The sequence below is a fragment of the Sinocyclocheilus anshuiensis genome, unplaced genomic scaffold, assembly GCF_001515605.1.
Source record: "Sinocyclocheilus anshuiensis isolate Anshui unplaced genomic scaffold, SAMN03320099.WGS_v1.1 scaffold983, whole genome shotgun sequence".
NCBI lineage: Eukaryota > Metazoa > Chordata > Actinopteri > Cypriniformes > Cyprinidae > Sinocyclocheilus > Sinocyclocheilus anshuiensis.
The window spans coordinates 223,608-242,712 of record NW_015546086.1 but is presented as its reverse complement, the minus strand read 5'-3'; the positions used below and the strand labels follow the sequence as shown (position 1 = coordinate 242,712).

The 19,105-nt window shown below is 37.3% G+C and overlaps 1 protein-coding gene across 1 annotated transcript in view; it reads right to left on the bottom strand.

Moving 5' to 3' along the window:
- LOC107700066 (death-associated protein kinase 1-like) overlaps positions 1 to 19,105 on the bottom strand; it is a 98,222-nt gene that overhangs the window by 45,895 nt on the left and 33,222 nt on the right. The window contains exon 3 of the mRNA XM_016501575.1: positions 545 to 766. Within this exon, the coding sequence (XP_016357061.1) occupies positions 545 to 766 (222 nt within the window). The remainder of the gene's footprint in view (positions 1 to 544; positions 767 to 19,105) is intronic.

The window sequence follows — 19,105 nt, the reverse complement described above, 5'->3', positions numbered from 1 at the left end:
TAAAATATATATATATATATATATATATATATATATATTTAAGCGACGTGACATGTAGCCAAGTATGGTATAGGACGCAACCCTCATCAAGAGGTTATGTAAAATGGCTGTTATATCTGCATTTTCAAGACATCTTTTAATGTATGTACAACTTAAACTTTATCAGTCAAAGGTCTTTGTTTTTGTGTACCACTATAGTTAAGACAATACAGACATCAATACATATCTTTTCTCTTTGAACACATTGGCAGTAGTGTATGATTGTGCACAGTACAACAAGCCAAACTGGTTCATCTACTCAGTGGACTGGTTCTCCTCAACCCCCCCCACTGTTGACCTTGTCAAGAGTTTGCTTTTTATGTAAAGGTTGGTGCTACTGGATTCAGTGAGGAGCCCTTGAAATCTTCTTGTATAGATTTATTTATACTATCATGTTCCAGAGCTCTACAAGAGGCAGTTGTTCATGTACTACTAGTGTCTGTTACCAATCTGAGTTCTTAGTTTTTAGAAATGGCTGTAAATGCAAGGAAAAACAATGACTCACAGCTCCAGGATGAGAATGACTTCGTTCTTGTTTTCAAACACATTGTGCAGGGTGATGACATTGGGGTGCTGGATTTCCTTCAAGATGCTGACCTCCCTCTCAATGTCGTCTTTGGAGACCCCTCGCCGACTGGATTTGCTGCGCCTTTTCTTGATAAATTTGGCTGCATACTCCACTCCAGTGCTCTTATGATGGCATTTCTTTACCACAGCAAACTGACCACTGAAAAAATAAATAAATAAAACAACGATTGTTGTCATATTTAAGCACTAACAACCAAATATTCAAGAGCCTGGTCATTCAAAGCACATAAAAATTATTTTACACAATGAATAAAAATGGACCAAAATAGGACTAAATACATATATCATTACAAAAGTCTTAAAGGTCCCATATTTTACACCTTTCTGGAGTTTTATTTTAGGTTTTGATGTCCTTAAGAATATATATTTTCGGTATAAGTACCAAAAACCATGTCAATATATTTTTACAGCTCCTTTCTCAGGAGCTCTGCTGAGAACAGGTCGATTTTGGCCTGTCTAATTAATATTCATGAGCCTCTCTTCTGATTGGCCTGTTGTTTTCTGAATGACGCATGGCCAGGCCAACCACAGGTAACTAGGGTCAGCCGACGTCACAGCGCTAGCTGGAGGCAGCAAAACAAAGGGGAAACTGGAGGCGGCCCATTCAAACCAGCGCAGATTCGGCTACATAAGGAGCTTAAAATATCATCTTGTTGTGATGTTGGGTGCCAGAATCGACGTAATACAGCCTCAAATTAGACATTTGATTGCATATCTGCTGCCACTGCCAGACAAAAAACCAACGACAGCTGTGGTTAAATGCGATAAAACGAGCAGACTGGACAGAAACGATCGTCAAAAATGCTCGCGTTTGCTATTAAAAATAGTTTCCTGCTGAAATTGAAATGTATATACATCTTCATCAAGACTCGATAGACACGGTGAGTTTGTTTTTACTATTTCCTGTCAGATCGTCCATCCTTTGAGTGAGAGTGTAACGTTACAGGTTGGCCGATCTGGTTTCGTGGTTAAAGTTAACCTTTTTGACATGTTTCCATGTTGTCATTGCTCAGCAATAGCATGGACGCGATGTTGTTCTGGGGGTTTGGCAAAAGGAGAGTGGGACTGTGGGCGGTGCTCGGGGTGGTGACTGTGTAGTTCTGACGTCAACTTTTTACGGAAGTCACAACGGTTCGTGAAAAATCACAGCTACTTTAAGCAGGCTGTGTGAATTTTACTGTGGACTGACTGTTTTGAAACTTATATGGTAGTTACATAGCACCTAGACCTCAGTTATCATGAAAAAAGACAGGAAATTTCAGTTTTGACAATATGGGACCTTTAACATTAAGCAGAGGTTTGTTGTATAGTATTTCAGAACAGTAATATTCAGAAAATGACATGATGCTTTAAAATTAGAAGAGAAACTGTGTTAATTCAGTTTTGCTCCTCTATAACATATTGCCAACAGGCAGGACTCCACATTCCCCTTTGACATGTTCCCGTCTTAGTCTCTTTAAGACACAACTTGCGTTCTGAACCACTGCCAGAAACCAACAGTCAGCCAACCTGAACGGTCGCAAATGGCCAACAAGATCAAGTCAGGCTGACCATCACAACCACATTTAATCTCTAATATCAAGCTGTCTAAGAATTATTTTTGAATGACATAAATAAGGCCTATTACACTCTTAAAAATAAAGGTGCTTCACGATGCCATAGAAGAACCTTTTTGTCTAAATGGTTCCATAAAGAACCTTTAACATCTGAAGAACCTTTCTGTTTGACAAAAGGTTCTTTGTGGCGAAAGAAGGTTCTTCAGATTACAAAAAGGTAAGAAAGAGATGGTTCTTTAAAGAACCTTTGCTGAATGGTTCTTTGTGGAACCAAAAATGGTTCTTCTATGGCATCGCTTGAAGAACCTTTTGAAGCACCTTTATTTTTAAGAGTGTACTACAGCAGATTAAACACAAAACAGCATGATAGCTATGTTTTCCCACATACTGTAGATATTCAGTGCTGTTCTATGGATAATATTATCAGGGTGGATAACAATGACTCCCATGCTATGCCATTCAAAAGCATCACAAGAAACACACCAGTATAATACACCGACAAGCACATTTGGGCCCCTGAAGCTTAGAACTCTGCCAAACAAGCAGCATATATTGTGAGGAATTTCCCAATAGGATCCTCTCAAAATGTCACAGCTCTGCAACATTTCTGGCTCTTTTTAATGTGGCTGTTATACAGCTGTTGGGAGGTTTCCTTCCACAGAAATAACAATCGCTTTTGGGCAAAGAAACAAAAAGCTAAACAACACGGGTAAGGAAAAGGGATCCTTGGGATGGGGCTTTCTGATGCAAATACAAAACGCAGGGCCTCTATTCTTGCCTGCTCCACCTTTTGTCACCCAGACAGCAATCAGGCCCCACAGCAATGAGAGACAGTACATTTGCATTTTATCTGTGGCCTGAAAGGTTCGGAGAAAGCAGACATCCTCCCCGAGTAATCTTAAACGAATAGTTCACCTAAAAATTAAAACAGTGTCATCATTTACTTGCCTTCATGTTGTTTTAAATGCATAAGGCCACCTCCATATAACACAAAATATGAATTTCTGAAAAATGTCCTGGCCACTTTTTTCCACATATTAAAAGTGAATGATGACTGGGGCTGACAAGCTCCAAAATGACAAAAAAGAATAATAAAATTACTTTACGAGTCATATATTCTAAAGTCACTGGAACTCTTGTGTAAGAAACAGACTGAAACAACCATTCATAATCATAAACTTCACCTTCAGTAGGAGGATAGTTTACACAAAAATGAAAATTCTGTCTTCATTTACTCACCCTTATGTGTTCTAAACTAGACTTTTGTGCATCTTTAAAGGACAAATTAAGATATTTTTAATGAAACCTGACAGATTTTTGTCCCTCCAATGAAAGTTCTTTCCACCCAATCTGCTACACTTCAAAACATTCATACAGACATTGTAAAATAAATCCATATATAAATTTAGCGGTTTAATTCAAATAACTAATGACAGAATTTTCATTTTTGGGGTGAACTATACCTTTACCCACTGCAACCAAATAATTTAGTCAGAGTTAAAGTCCATTCACAAACTTGATCCATAAGATCAAATCATTTATACCAGTTTCATGAATTGAATCAACCAATTAATTGAAAATATTTTTGACAGAAAAAATATTTTACATACAGGACATTCAGATGACAGCATTGTCACTAAAAAATGTTTAACATATCAGTCTGTTCCTCACATAAAGATACTGTATGGCTTCAGAAGACTTGAGTCATACAGGTCACTGTTATGATACTTTTCTGAGATTTTGGAGCTTGGCTGCACACGTCCTCATTTACTTCCATTACGGAAGAAAGTCATAAAGGTTTAGAACAACATTTTCATTTTTGAGTACTTCTTTAATGAGGGACCAGCACCCTAAACAACTCTCTTAGATTGCTAATATTAAGTTGTATTGCTATATTCTGTAGACTATTATAATAATAATAAACAATATTGCACAGGCTTTGGCACATTTCATATTTCAGGAACTGAATTAAAAAGTCCTGAAAATCATCAAGTCATGCCTCGTGGTTCTGACAGCGTGGCTTTTGGCATTCAGGCATGTCTAAACGTTTTTGTCAGTGACACTCCTCAGTGAGAGGAAGGCATGGGTCTTCAGCTGTGCCAGTTACCATAGCAGTGCTGGGGGCAGGGCAGCGGGAGAGGAGGGGGTCGTGTCAGCTAGAAAGAGGCCTGCGGAGCACAACGGTCCATGGCAAATATCGTCACACATAGCCCGGCAACCGGCCGACAATAGACACGGTATGTTTTTCTCTGCTACGAGTCATGCAGTTCCCAAAGTCCTTTTCAAAGCTGTTTCTGTCTGCTCTGAATGGGAGATGGGGCAAATGTGCATATCAAGATGTCAGTATGGCAGGGCTCTTGCGCTCCTGAAATCTGGAGCGCCATGGTGATGAAGAGCCACGGCAATCACAGCGGACATTAAAGAGCTTGCCCAGAAGCTCTTTAATGTCAGAGTGGGCACAAGAAACACATACAAGATGGGCACAAGATGCAGGATTTGCACAAGATACAAGCCCCAATTATCAAGGCTGAAGCTGACATGGCATCCATCTAGTGTTAGGAGTTAGGAGTCACTCCGGTTCTGCTTTGAAGTAATGAGTTTGGTTCAACTATTGTCATTGTGGCTGTAATTCGCTTGATGGTATACAGGCATCCACCCCAAAGTGAAGGTGAAAATGTTTGTTAAAAATTATCTTCTGACATGAGATTCTAATATTATAAGAAATATTTGCTGTATGATTAATCACAATAGTTTGACAGCTCTGTATCTTTTAACATTTTTACATAATTCAGCATCAAGTTTGTAAATACAATGTGACATACATTAAAAATTAAAAGTTGTAAATAAAATGAAAATTTTTGGAGCATGATTTACATTGAAAATTCTATCTGTCTACTTCAAGATTTCTACTTCAAAATTTACTTGCAATTTCGGAATGAAAATTGTTTCAAAGTACTGTCTATCCTACACCAATAGTTCAGTGTATATGAATGAAACTTTACAGTGTGAAAGGATGGATTTCTCCGAATACAAAAATCCACATCAGGCATCAGCAGATGTTTGTGCACAGAAAAAACAAGAACAGTGGAATTTTCGAGTAATTGTGTTTAATAGATCTAATACCGGTGTTTATTTTTGTTATGAAATTAATTTTTAAAATACCGCAATACCGGTGTATGTCGCTTAAACTAGTGTAGATGCATGTTGATTTTATCAGACGATGCCGCGATTATAAATGAGAGTGACTCCTGGTTAACATGTATTAAAAGGGGTTGTGTTTAGTCACTATTTAGTGTGGTATTTTTTGACAGTATTCACTCATCATGACAGTAAAATAGGGCATTCTAAGTCAATATACTGCAGTATTTCCTCTCTCAATCAGTAGAACATATGGTTAACACCCGGTCAATGCATGAAAAAAAAAATACACCGTCATATACTGTGAAACCGGTCTAATTTTGAAAAATACCGCGATATACATTTTTGGTCATACCGCCCAGCACTAGAAAGCATTGTCAAATTAAAATCTCTGATAAAGTTTTACAGATTCATAATCAGGATTACAACCTGGGACTTGCATCACATATGAAACAGAATGAAGCATAAAAATGTAGGTCAATAACACTATCAATGACGGATTATAAAGCTGATCCTCAATAATTAACATTTACTCATAGTGTGGTAACAAACTATCTTGAGGGAGTTTGAAGTAAATCAGAATCTAAATCATTAACACCATCTCTTTGCAATTCTATAGCAATGCTCAGATTTATCAAATTTTTTTTATCACGAGACAGATATTATACAGATGTCAAGGGCAGAGCAAAGACATAATGAAGGTCTAATGTGAATAGATCAGACCCACTGCCAAACAGTCAAAATATGTTTTTAACAATAAAAAGGAAAGCAAAAATATAAAAGGACAACTCTGTAACTCAACTGGCTGCTCTGAAGCAGCGCTCCACGACCCAGGTTATGAACGAACCTAAATGTCAACAACCCATTCAGCAGAAAATCCCGCTCTGTAATTATTCCTATAGGATCCTAAGGAGAAACCCCACATGCTTTAAGTGCAAGTTACACTCCCGCTCAACCTCAATGAGGCAAAATAGCCTATCATTAATGACTTAATTTGCATGTTTATATGTAAAGGACACATCAAAAATTATGTAAACGAAGCGAGCCAGCTAGACACACTATTGCGAGGGATCATGTTGTTCTTTGTTACTTCTTTGGAAAAAGGCTTCCAAATTTTGCAGTGAAACATGAGCAAGGTTGTGGAGGAGGGCTGGAGGGAGGGATGTGAACAGCCTCTGTTTCCCTTTTACGTCCTGTTTTCTGTGTACCTATCGCAGTCCAGGCCTGACTGAATAGATCTTTAGGCCAGGAGAGCTGAGACAGAGAGATTTGCATTACTCAACAAGCATGGGTTTTTATGCTGATCTGGAAAACCACATTTGCAGAGTGTGTGTTTGATTCAGTGCCACATTTACGATTTTAGGGCACCCGTATTTTGTGCAAGCCTTTATTATGCGGATCACTGTTAATTTTTGATTTGCTCCATCACCTATTAAAGTCCAAGCTGAGAAGCACACGAGTTCTCAATTTCATTACACTATTTCCAAATCCAGTGCTTATATTAACATTTTTAATTGTCTTCTTTTTTCTCCTACCACAATACATACATAATTAAAAAATAACTAAAATAAATGAATGTGTACCTAAACACATTAAATATAAAATTAATATAATGCATAATTTTATATCAATTTAATTCCAAGTAATTTAATTTCAGGATGATCAGTTTGGCTGTATGATTTGGCATATTATATTATATGTTTTTTTAATTTAGTCTGCTATCTTCTGAGTACTCAATTATGGATCATTTTGAGCTTTCAAAAGTGTGCATCAAAAGCAATTCTGGGTTGCGATGAAATCACAAACTCTTGCCCCGTTACATTTTGTATTAAATTAAGCTTTATAAGATGTGCAAATAAGACCAGGGGCCCGTTCTTCGTACGTCGCTAACTCAGTTAGCTGGATTTGATTGTTGACAATTTGGCATGATCTTGGATTGTTTGGTTCTTCGAAGCTCATCCCGGAGTTGCTGTCACAGCAACAGGTCCGTAAGCTTAAACGTGCTCGGGAGCAGGCTTACTTCATGTAAACAGGATTAGATTGCATCTTTTTAAGCAGAATTGATACTTAAAATCTGTCCGCTACCACCGCTACTTTATTACAAGAGTACCCTACTAATACAGGGACAATAATTTCAAATAATAATCATTTAAAAATTAATTTAAAGATAATATAATACTGTTGTGTAGACTTTAATACTATAGACACAGCTTTTGTGTATTGTATTCGAGTCTTACACACATGCTATACAGATAATGTAGAGTCGTGCATTAATTTGAGTGATGACAGCTATTATGGGAGTGGCTTGATGGAGCGCAGGAGATGCAGACAACATGATCTTGACCCTTAAGAAACTTCAATTAATGCGGTCATGTAACAAATCTGTTCAAATATAAAATTAAATGAATTGCTAATTACTACATTGAAATAAAAATGTAAAGCCTAAACAAATATTAGAAATCAGGAATATAAATAATTGGGAATCATGTAAAAAATGTAAATAAAATAAAAACAGTGCACATTTCATTTATCTATTATAACATTTATGTAGTTTTGTTCACTTGGCTGTTTCCTTATAAAAGTCCCAAAATTTGTCAAGTTTTTCGTCAGGTGTCTTTTTTTAATTATATGATGTCATTACGTTGCTGTCTTACCGCCAGCCAATCGCTGCCTTGCTGATCGTGGTTTCGAGTATCGATACATAACCACTTTTAAACCAACCCATGAATGCGCAATTATCTCAGATAACTCAATCCAGCCATACTAATCATCAACAACAGGTGCGTTCGAAGAACCGAATTAGCCAGATCCTGATTAGCGCGATGATATCATCTTGGATGTGACATTTCATCTCGGATGTAATAAACGACGTACGAAGAACGGGCCCCAGAGGTCTCCCTGTCAGATGGGAAGCCTTTATTGTGTAACGACGGGTTGAGAATGTGCATGAAAGAGCAAATAAAAAAGGATGGCAGGTAGAAAAACTGTTAAAAATTAGAGATCCATCACTAAGTGGTTGGTTCCTAATAAAAACACAAATGCCAGGTGCACTCAGTGCCATTAGCGTAACACACACAGACAGTCCTAACCATCCGGCACTGCTCTGGATGAATATTTAAGTGGGTTAGCGCGATCTGAATACAGATTCCTTGTGCCTGAGCAAGCTTTTCCCAGACAGGATTTGAATGTCATTGTCAAAATCCCCAGCATTAGCCTGACCTGGTGTCATGGCAAGATCACCTATATGACAGCCAAGAGGTAATGAACATAGGCAATGATGAACAGGGGGCTTAATCAAATGCCACTATCTTCAGGGCTTGTTCCTTTTTTCTTGGTTTCACTATTGTACATTTTGTCTTTTCTTCCATTTAATGCATTTTCTTCCAAATGACCCTCCCTTCTGTGTGCAGCTGAACACCAGTCCAGGCTGCCATTAGAATTCAGAGCACCTTTGCTGCACAGCCATTATGCAGCATTTCACCCACGGAGAGACACACAGATGTCTCATCTCTTGCTGACCAGGGGGAATATTTGTAAATGATATGTAAAGAAGATGCAGCATACATTATTGCTCTATTGCATATTTACACTGAAGTCACAAAAGACTGTTAATGTTTGATATTTTTGTCTTTAATTTATAGACAGACACAATCAGAGAGTACCTTCACACTGCAGAAGTAAAATGTCTCTTCTAGTCATGAAGCATTTAAAGGGATAATTCATCAATTCTGTCATCATTTATTCAGCCTCTTGCAATTCCAAACTTATATTACTTTCTTCTTCGCAACAAGATATAATGTCCAATCTACTCTTTTCCATACAACTAAAGTGAATGATGACCAATGTCAAGCAAGATTTTCAGTGAATAACAACGCTGGCTTAAGAAAACTTGAAATACAATAATAATATTTTTTACAAAGCTTTTATAGTGTTTTTATCCCTTTGAAGCTTGACAGCTCTTGGTCCCCATTATGATTACAGAACCGGCTTTCTGACAAGATGCGCATTAAATATCGCATGCGATTTATCGTGCAGCCCTAGTCCCCATCCATTTTCATTGCATGGAAGAGAGAGGCGTAAACATTCTTCTAAATATCTTTTTTAAATCTTTATATTCGATAGCTTTTGGACACAAGGGTTGAGCGATTCTACTGTTAAAAAGATACCTGCTTGAGTTCTAAGACTGTCACTGATTGAAGATCTCTACTAAGAGACCTCAGAAGAGCCGCCCTCCTGCTGTTCTTAGACCAGGCTCAGTGAAGCAATATGGGGAAAACGTAGCTGGAGGGCAGAAGGTAGCCGTCCTTCTAATCTTTGTCCCCAATCCTGCTGCTCAAAAAGAGTGATGGGCTCATCAAAACACTGTAATACCGGAGAAAATGTCAGAGTGCCGCGAACAGTGACCCTTGAACCTGTTACTCAGCCTCATCGCTGAATGCTGACTCCTCTGCATGTGCCAAAGAGGAAACACTAGACCAAGCCACTTTACACTGGGACTGACAATTAATTGTCCATCTGATCTGAAGCCATGAGAAATGCAAGCGCACAACAGTAAATCCTAAACACTGCATAAAATGAATTCAATATTGAATGACTGCAGATTATAGCTCAGAAAAGTGAGCAATGAGACAGCTGTCAACACTTTTTAAAATGCAGTGTACACATTGTCGATTACGAAGGACACCTACCAATTTTGCACGCTAGCTTGCTCATTTGAGCGGGAAATTGAAAAAGCCAAAGGAGAACAAAGAAACAGAAAAAAAGACACAAATTCAAGAAACAGTTCCTTCTTTCATTTTCAGAGTACAAACCACACATCGATATATTACAGTTGCCTATGAACCAGACGAGTACGGTATTCTAAAGAACCGGCAGACCACCGACCTTGGAACAAAACAAAGCTTGTACAATTCACAAGAGAGATCTGTGATGCTTACCGGAAAGAAAAAGATAGTGAACATTGACGGTAAAGAATTTTTCACCAGCAAATTCAAGACGCAGATTTTTACAGCTCTAGTTTCATTCCCTATGGTGTCACCTCAAGGAGTCATTATCAGGTGGCTCAGGGAATGTGTTTACTCCCATTTTGCTCCCATCAGTATGTTTACACTGTGCAAACCAGATGCATTTTCACCTGGTGCCAAATCAATGTCACGCAAGCTTAGAATAGCAACAGTGAGGTGAATGCGATCTCAAAGGCCTCCATTCACATGTGTGAGGGGAAAAATCCAACCAAGGGTTTCAACTCAGCTGGGACCCAACAGCCAAAGACGAGAAACTCGCAGGAATTAAACCATCTAAAAATAAGAACTGCAATACAGAACTTGTAAAGTGTTAACTGCAGTTTTGTGTCAGTCAATTTAATATAAAAAAATATCTAATCAAATCACATAAGTCTATGATAAAAAGAAACAAAAAATAGTTAAAAACGTGCTGCTTTTTATACATTAATTCTTTGGATTATTCACAATCTATTCTTTTGGTTTTAACTTTTAAACCATTTTCAATAAAGGTTTGATTTGGAATTCAATGACTCTAAAAATGTCATGTGGTGTAACCATAAAAAAAATGTTTTTAAATATATTTTTCAAGGTAAAAAGAATTTGTTTACAAATATCATGAATTATTAACTCATTAAATATCATTCAAAAATATTATTTAAATAGATTTAAACATAAATGCATGAAAAATATGACATTTTAAAATTGGAAGTAATGCAGCTAAATAATACGTTTAAATAATAGTTTTTTAATTTTTTTACTTTTAATCATGCTTATTTCTTCAATATGATATCGGAAAAATGTATCAAATATACCAAAAATATACCAAAATGAATTAAAAACCTGCTCATCATTGTATTCAAGTCAATGTATATATGAATTTAATTTTAAAAATATTTCTGAATAAATTAATAGATAAAAAAAACAGGTCATTGACGCATAAACAAAAGACTCAAAACATGAACACTATAGTGTACATTTCAGATTGGCCTGTGTCTTTGTCTGATAATAACTACTCTGTATAATCAAGTCAGCTGGGTTTCGACCCCTGCAAGCTTTACTGACAAAGCAGCTTTTGTGCTGGCCCACCATTGGCTCGTCAGGCTGGTCAGCGGGGTGCCTGACTGGTTAGCACAACACCAGCCCCGAGATTGCTTTCAGCAACCCCCATATTATTACACCCAAAGAGCTCCGCGATAAGAGTGGCTCATAATTTAAGCCGTTCTGATCCATAAACAATTTTGAATTCTGAAAGCACTACAGTATCAGGATTACCATACAGTTTATCCCACCGTTTATTGAAAGCCTTGCACTTTTGAACTTTTGAGCAAGGGAGACACACCTGGGAATATGGCGCTCTTTCAGCCTACCCTCATTTCCTCTCACTTTCTCATGTCTCCAGTACAAGCCGTAATTTAGCGAGATTTAGAAAACAAAGTTGCCTCCTGGCAGCAGATCCTAGAGCAGCCAGCGTTCCTGCCAAACATCTACTTTTTGAACCATCATAAAGGGATGGAGTGTAACTTGGTGTGCTTCAGATGGTGGGGCACAACATTAGCTGTGTTAGCTGGCTGGGGCTTAACTAATTACAAAATCTGTACCGAGAGTAGACTGAGGATGGAGTTGACTACTGAGGTTAAAACAGCATGAAAGTAACAAATGATGAAGGCACTGAGCCATTAACAGGCTTCCAATAATTTGCCAATATCATAGAAGTCCAATTAGCTCAAACCTGCCACTCATGTGCACCACACAAAACTAGAGACACGACTCGAATAAATTTCAATAGAGTTTGCTGTGTTAGCATGTTGCTAAGCTGTTTCAGCAGCCATTACTCCAGTCTTCAGTGTCACATGATCCTATAGAAATCATTCTAATGATATGATTTGGTGCTCAAGAAATATTTCTTATCACTATCAAGGTTGAAACAGTTGTGTTGGTTAATATATTTGGTTAGTATATATATACTTCTATTGCCCCCCGATTTCACGTGTTAAACTGGGAGTCAGCATTCTCAACTTTGGACATCAACAAGTCCGTCCTTACAAATGATTATCTGTCCAAATATCTGTCAGCTGTACTAATCCAATAGCACACAAGTTCAAAATACTTTTGGAAACAGGAAAGACTAATTTCTCCCATTTAGTTTTTAAGTAGAAAGAGGAAGATATAAGCTTCCCTACTTAAAAAAAACATTGCTATTTACCACCAAATAGATCAGATCACTAGTTATAAAACAGCTTATGTGTGACTGTGCTGTTCACGATCAAATTATCTTACAACCTGTAACAAATGCATGGACATTCCTACAGCAATAATCGACTAGTAGTAAAATACCAGTCTGGGTTATCTGGCTTTAAAAAATGCATCAGTGACAATACAGCCTGCTTCTAAATACCTTCAGTTTTCAGTATTAATTAGAATTGTCATCCAACTGAAAAAAAAGTAGAAATTGCAAAATGAATGATTTTAGAAATGCTGACTATACAAACTGGTTGGGTAGACCAATGTGAATGCTGTCAGATCAATAGAGCGTAAAACAGCATGAAGATCACAGGCTGTAGGCCAGGCAATCTGCCACTTTTCCAGGAACCGAAAGAACACTTTTATCAATAAGTTGCATTTAGCAAATCCCTTTTATCATTGTAGACTCAATGTTTCGATCTCAACTTTAGAGTTGAGACCCGAACTTGCTTTAAAAATGACCAAGTACAAAATCTGATGTTTTCTGACTACATTTTAACTTAAGCATAGTCATTTGCTAGCATAATGAATTTGAACTTGGATGATTTTAAAACCCTCTTAAGGTTTTATATCACCACTTGCCTTACAATTCCATACATTAACAAATATTAAACCAAAAAGCAAGTGGTGGCTTTGTAACGCAATGCCAAATATGCTCAGTTAAGTCAGTATTTTATGTAGCTTTATACTCAAAGCGATCCCCTTTTCCACTGGTGAACTAGTTTTGTTTGGGTCAGAGAATAGTCTTCTGGAAGGAATCTGGCAGAGTCTGAACTGACTTTTTCTAGCCTGCTGATCCAGTCCAAGTGTAATTAAATAAGCCTTGTTTGTGTCATCCCACGCAATTAAATGTGAAGATTAGGAGAGTTTTTAGACTGCAACACAGACACATTACACAAAAAATCAACCTACTTTCTCAATATTTCTCAGCACTTCAACAGAATGAAGTGACCAGAAGTATCAACTATCAAAGCATGTCAGCAATATGCAAGGTTACTCATATATACTAAGTGGCAGTGGTGGGACTAGATCTATATATTTTTAACACAAGAAATAAGCCCGTTTAGATGTGCATAATTTGAAATGATAATGTGTGTATGTGAGTCATATACTGGTTCATTAGTGAAAAATGAATGTGGGTGGACAGTTCAGAGAGAACGGAGCCCACTAATCTTTAGCGCCCAAACTACACACGTTATGCAATATCTCTTAGTGCCGTAGTGCCACACAGGAGTAACCAAGGAAACAGAGCTGTGGTTAGAGTAAAGCTGATACTCTCTGAGGTTTGAGCTGCGGATATTAGGACTTTAGATCAGGGCTGTCCAAACTCGGTCCCGGAGGGCCGGTGTCCTGCAGAGTTTAGCTCCAACCCTAATTAAACACACCTGAACCAGCTAATCAAGCTCTTACTAGGCATAGAAACTTCCAGTCAGGTGTGTTGAGGCAAGTTGGAGCTAAACTCTGCAGGACACCAGCCCTCCAGGACTGAGTTTGGACAGGCCTGCTTTAGAGGAAGATCGTCTGGGTTTGTGTGTGTACAATCAGCAGGAGCTCATAATCAATCCTTGTCAGAGACAGGTAACACTTGACTAATGTGTACTTGTCAGTTCACACTGCATGAAACATACTGCTAAACATTCACTCTAGACATACACACAAGCCACATACCATCATGTTTTACCAATCATTTTAACTATTTGAATTTAATCAATAAAAAAGATCTACACTGGAAACGCCGCAACTGCACATAAACTCAGAATGTTCACTGACAAACCAAATCAACTCAGGAACAACAGGAAAATTAATACTAGTAGTTTATTTTCAACTGAAATCCATTGGTATAAAAAATTGATCTTATTTTTCTATTTAATATACATTCAAATAAATTATATTTAAAAATAGTGAAATAATTTTACATTATAGTAGTACTGATTCAAGTATGTACACAGAAGTAACTCTAAGAAGTTTTTTAAATACATAAAAAAACCATATATTAACATATACAAATATTTTTTGTTTCAAATGAATGGGGAAAATAAAGTGGCTAAAGCAGCTCTGCAGCATGTCAAAAATAAGTGTCTGCCAACATAAGGAGTGTTACAACCTGTGTAGACATAGTGTACGCTTCACCGCTGTGTTGTTTAATCAAACAGAACTTGTCAGAGGAAGTGAAACAAACACATTCCCTCACAAGGAGAAACAAAAGGTTAACTCTCTGCACCGTCTCTTTTTTTTCTTGAGGTATATGACTAATATCTTTTTTATTATTGTTTATTACAGCATCAGGAGAAGTATTCACCCATCTTCTGAAGGCATTTGACCAGCTCCAGACTCACTCTCAAAGAGGTGTCTTACACTGCGTTATGGGTTACTCCGGGGTTATGAAACCCTGACCCGAAGCAGGGTTGACGTGGCTTTTGTGGTGCCAAACTTGTGCAGTGTGAAACAACGTTATGGCTAAATGCTAAGCAACAGAAACACAATTACGTGCCTCATATTCACGTGCTTTTGACAGTCAAAGAATCACCACACATATAAAGTCGATTCAGCATTTGAGGGGAAAAATGTCAAATTGTGTGACAGAAACATGTGAATTGGAGTGAAAAAGAGAAAAATAAAATAAAACATTTGAAAGAAATTCATAATTTTATTAAAAATGCTGTTCTTTTAAAATTTCTATTCATCCTAAATATTAAGAAGCTCAAATGTTTCAGCATTGATAATAATACAAATAATAATAAATGTTTCTTGAGCATTAAATCAGCATATTAGAATGATTTCTGAAGGATCATGTGACACTGAAGACTGTAGTAATGGCTGCTGAAAATTCAGCTGTCATCACAGAAATTAATTACATTTTAAAATATATTATTTAAATATTATTTTAAATTGTAATAATATTTCACAATATTACTGTTTTTATCGTTTTTTAATCAAATAAATGCAGCCTTGGTAAACTGTAAAAGGCAGAGAGCAAGGGTGGGACACTTTTCTAGAAATAGTTTAGGGCTGTCATAAAGACACCTATTTCAGTGATAATTCAAATAGGTATCTTATCAGGTAAGTGACATTTTATGTTTGGCATTCCAAAAAAAACCACACAACGTAATTTCTCTTTGATTTGTCCAGAAAGGCATCTGATATGTCAGTGGAATGTAATGTTGTCCTTTCCAGAAGATTTAAAGACACAAAGCACACATTGTGTGAGGAGGCACCGGGGGCAAATGTGTACGACCAGGTCTGAATTAGCCATTACTACTCTTGAGTCCTCAAAATCCCGCTAAAACACAAGCTTGCATTTGTAATTCAATCAAAACGGTGTAACCAATCAGAAAATCAGCACTGTCCGATTAATTGGCCATCTCCTATCAGTATGAAGGACTTCTTCTCTTTGTGTCACACATTCAGTCAATCAGAGCTTGTTTGGGGAAGCGTTGCTAATGGAGGAAGCCCTACAGATGACCGAGCCTAACTGATAGCTACGCATGGAAAGAACCGGATAAATAGGTGGTTCCCATAGCAACCCAGGGGAGGAGACCTGAAGTCTGCGGTAGGCCTTATCTTCCAAATGCCCTAATGTAGACAGAAACTGACATTCACCTGGTTTCGACAAGTACTGCTTACTGTCAAGACATGAGTGTTGAAAGCACATTCTGCGGCCTCAGTATTGACATCTTAACAGTAACTGAGGATACAGTAGCTCAACCCCCTCCATAAAAGAATAATTATGACGAAAATAAGAAAGCTTTTAGGAATGTGATTAGCCAGCATTAACTACTCTGGACTCACTTCAAGCAGCAATATGAAAGAACTGTGACAAAGTATCTCTTGCCATTTTAAATAGGGTCAAATACTTTATCTAAAGTGAAAACAAAGAATTAAAAAGATGCTAAAGGACGAGCAAAATGATCAATAAGACAATGACAGTGGCTTACAAGATATGAAGAAAAGCACTTGATATCCAGCACAAGGATTCTGAATTCCTTCCACGACATCAATTCGCCAGTAGCTTAGCAACAGCATTAACAGTGCTGGTGCTGTGAGATCTGTGAGAAGAATTCATAACATGTTCACACAAATTTATTGCTGAATATTAACAAATGTTTCTGAGGAAATGTTGTTTCACAGCTCTTGGCCAAGCCACCTTTGAACTACCAAGATGCAGCCTATCAATCGCAGTAGTTTGCTATTAAGAATCATGATTCAGGAGGGGAATCATTATTCATATTCATATGCTAACACTTGATATCAAACAGCCCCATCATGGCTGATGCTCAAGATCATTAAGAAGACTGCATCATAAAACTTGGCCCTGAAGAATGAAGAAGTGTTGGTTGTGCAAATGAAGCCGATTAATCGACTATGATCCACTGTAGCAACACTTTCTGGACTCTGCAAGGGCTCTCTTGTGTATATGACAACACTGTGGGACATTAACTCTTGTGAGCAGCTGCGATAAAACAGCAATTAATGGTGAAACCTAATAATACCCACAGTGGCGACGACTCTAGCAGGTGGTTTGATTATAAAAAAAGGCAAGGTGAATGGTTTCAAAATATAAATAAGAATGGTTTTCAATGGTTTCAAAATGTCATGCTCATTATGAAATAAGAACTAGTTAGAAATTAGGACATATAAACAATGTGTAATAAAAAAAACACTCATGCCTCACAGGATTAAATAAATAAAATTCAAATGTTATTAAGCTGAATATTATAATCTTACAGTCTATGCAAGTCAGCTGTCAAAGCAGTGACCACAAAAAGTAGCCAGGTTACTTTGTACACATATTTAATTGTGTAAACACTTGCCAGTGCAGGCCACCAGCTGCATGACGCATTAACGCTCCCCTGTATCCAAGCTCATAGCATTCTCCTGTTGACCAGGTTTCTGTTAATCACAGGAAACAAGAACCAGACACAAGCAAGGAGGTCTATAATACCATGAGAAATCTATCCGTTAGCACTATCATTCATCTGTGGTTGTAGCTCAGCTGGGACAGGAAGCAAATTTGTAAATTCTGTAAATGCCATGGGACTTTTCACTTTGAAGCCACAAATGATGGCTGACAATGCTGATTGGTTAATGGTCCTGGAAAAATACACAGTTACAAATTATTTATTAGTGACAACAATAATGTCTTTACTAGTGACAACAATAATAAAATGTGGTATGTATTTTAACATTTTAAGAAAATTAGGCAAAATTATCTCTCACATGTAAAATGTCTACTACAGTATAATGTAGGGATGCAATTATTTTACTATTCTGGCTGAAAACAATAATCCAACAACTATTTAATCTTTTGGTCAATAACTGATAAAATACTTTTTGTCTAAATTACAAATAGGCCTGCCTAATGACTAAAAATCTATACTTTTAAACGCTACAAGGAAATATTTATTTTGAAAAACACTAAAATGTGTTAGATGAAGGCAAAGGTAATCTAAATGTAAATATAGGGTAAACAAGCATGCATACTTAAAATCCATTATCAAAAATTAAAAATGTAAATGTAAAAAAACTCTAATATTGGCCTGTAACCGTCATGGAATCAATATATTGTGCATCCCTAATGATTTTTTTGCAAGCATGCTAACTAGCCAATCCTTAGCTGTTACTTTAAAAAAAAAAAAAAAAACTTTTGCGATAAAACGTATTTTTTCCCTCTTGCGATAAGTCATGCTGATGGATGTTGGTAGTAGGGGTCGACCGATTATCGGCCTGGCCGATTATCGGTGCCGATATTAAGCGTTTTTATGTCATTTTCAAAACCGATTCGCCGATAAAATAACTTAATTTTGAAACGCGATGCGGAAAACGCGGATGGAATCGCGGAATCCAGTCATATAAATGGAATTTACTGTACGACGCGGGATGTCACGGAATTTGTCAAAGTTTGGATGAATTAATCAAAAGTAGGTCAGTACACTTAAATAGAGTCGCAATATGGACTAGTATCTGTAAATATTAAGCCGCAAAAAAACTATTTAAATATGAATCCAGCATGTTCTGCGTGTCTCTGTGTATGTAAATGGCACATACGCGCGGTTTTGTGTTCTACACAAAGTGTGTGACGCTTGCAGTGATTTCAGCTTCTGTCGTCTCACTACATGAGGACATAAATACATGAACAACATCTCCAGAACTGCTCTGACTCCCTCTAAGAGTCACTTCATGAGCATTTGACAGTTTCATTGGAGTAAAACTATCTTCATATCATTTACATAGACCTACAGAAACAAGTTCCTCATGGCAACCCGTCAAAATATAAATTTGGGTTTTATATATTATATATATATTACTGTGGTGCAGTATGATGTAAATACTACTCAGGGATGAAAGTTTTCCGTCGCTACGACGGATTTCCGTCAATTGGAAAAAATGAGGGGAAAAGAAACATGTAGCACATTGTTGTTGTTCTGCCGGTGTTCTGACGATTTGTTGGTAGCATAATCTGATAGGTAGCATTATTTGTCAGAACACCAGCACACCAAAAATCATCCCCGCCACAGCTGCAGCTTCTCACTGACAACATAA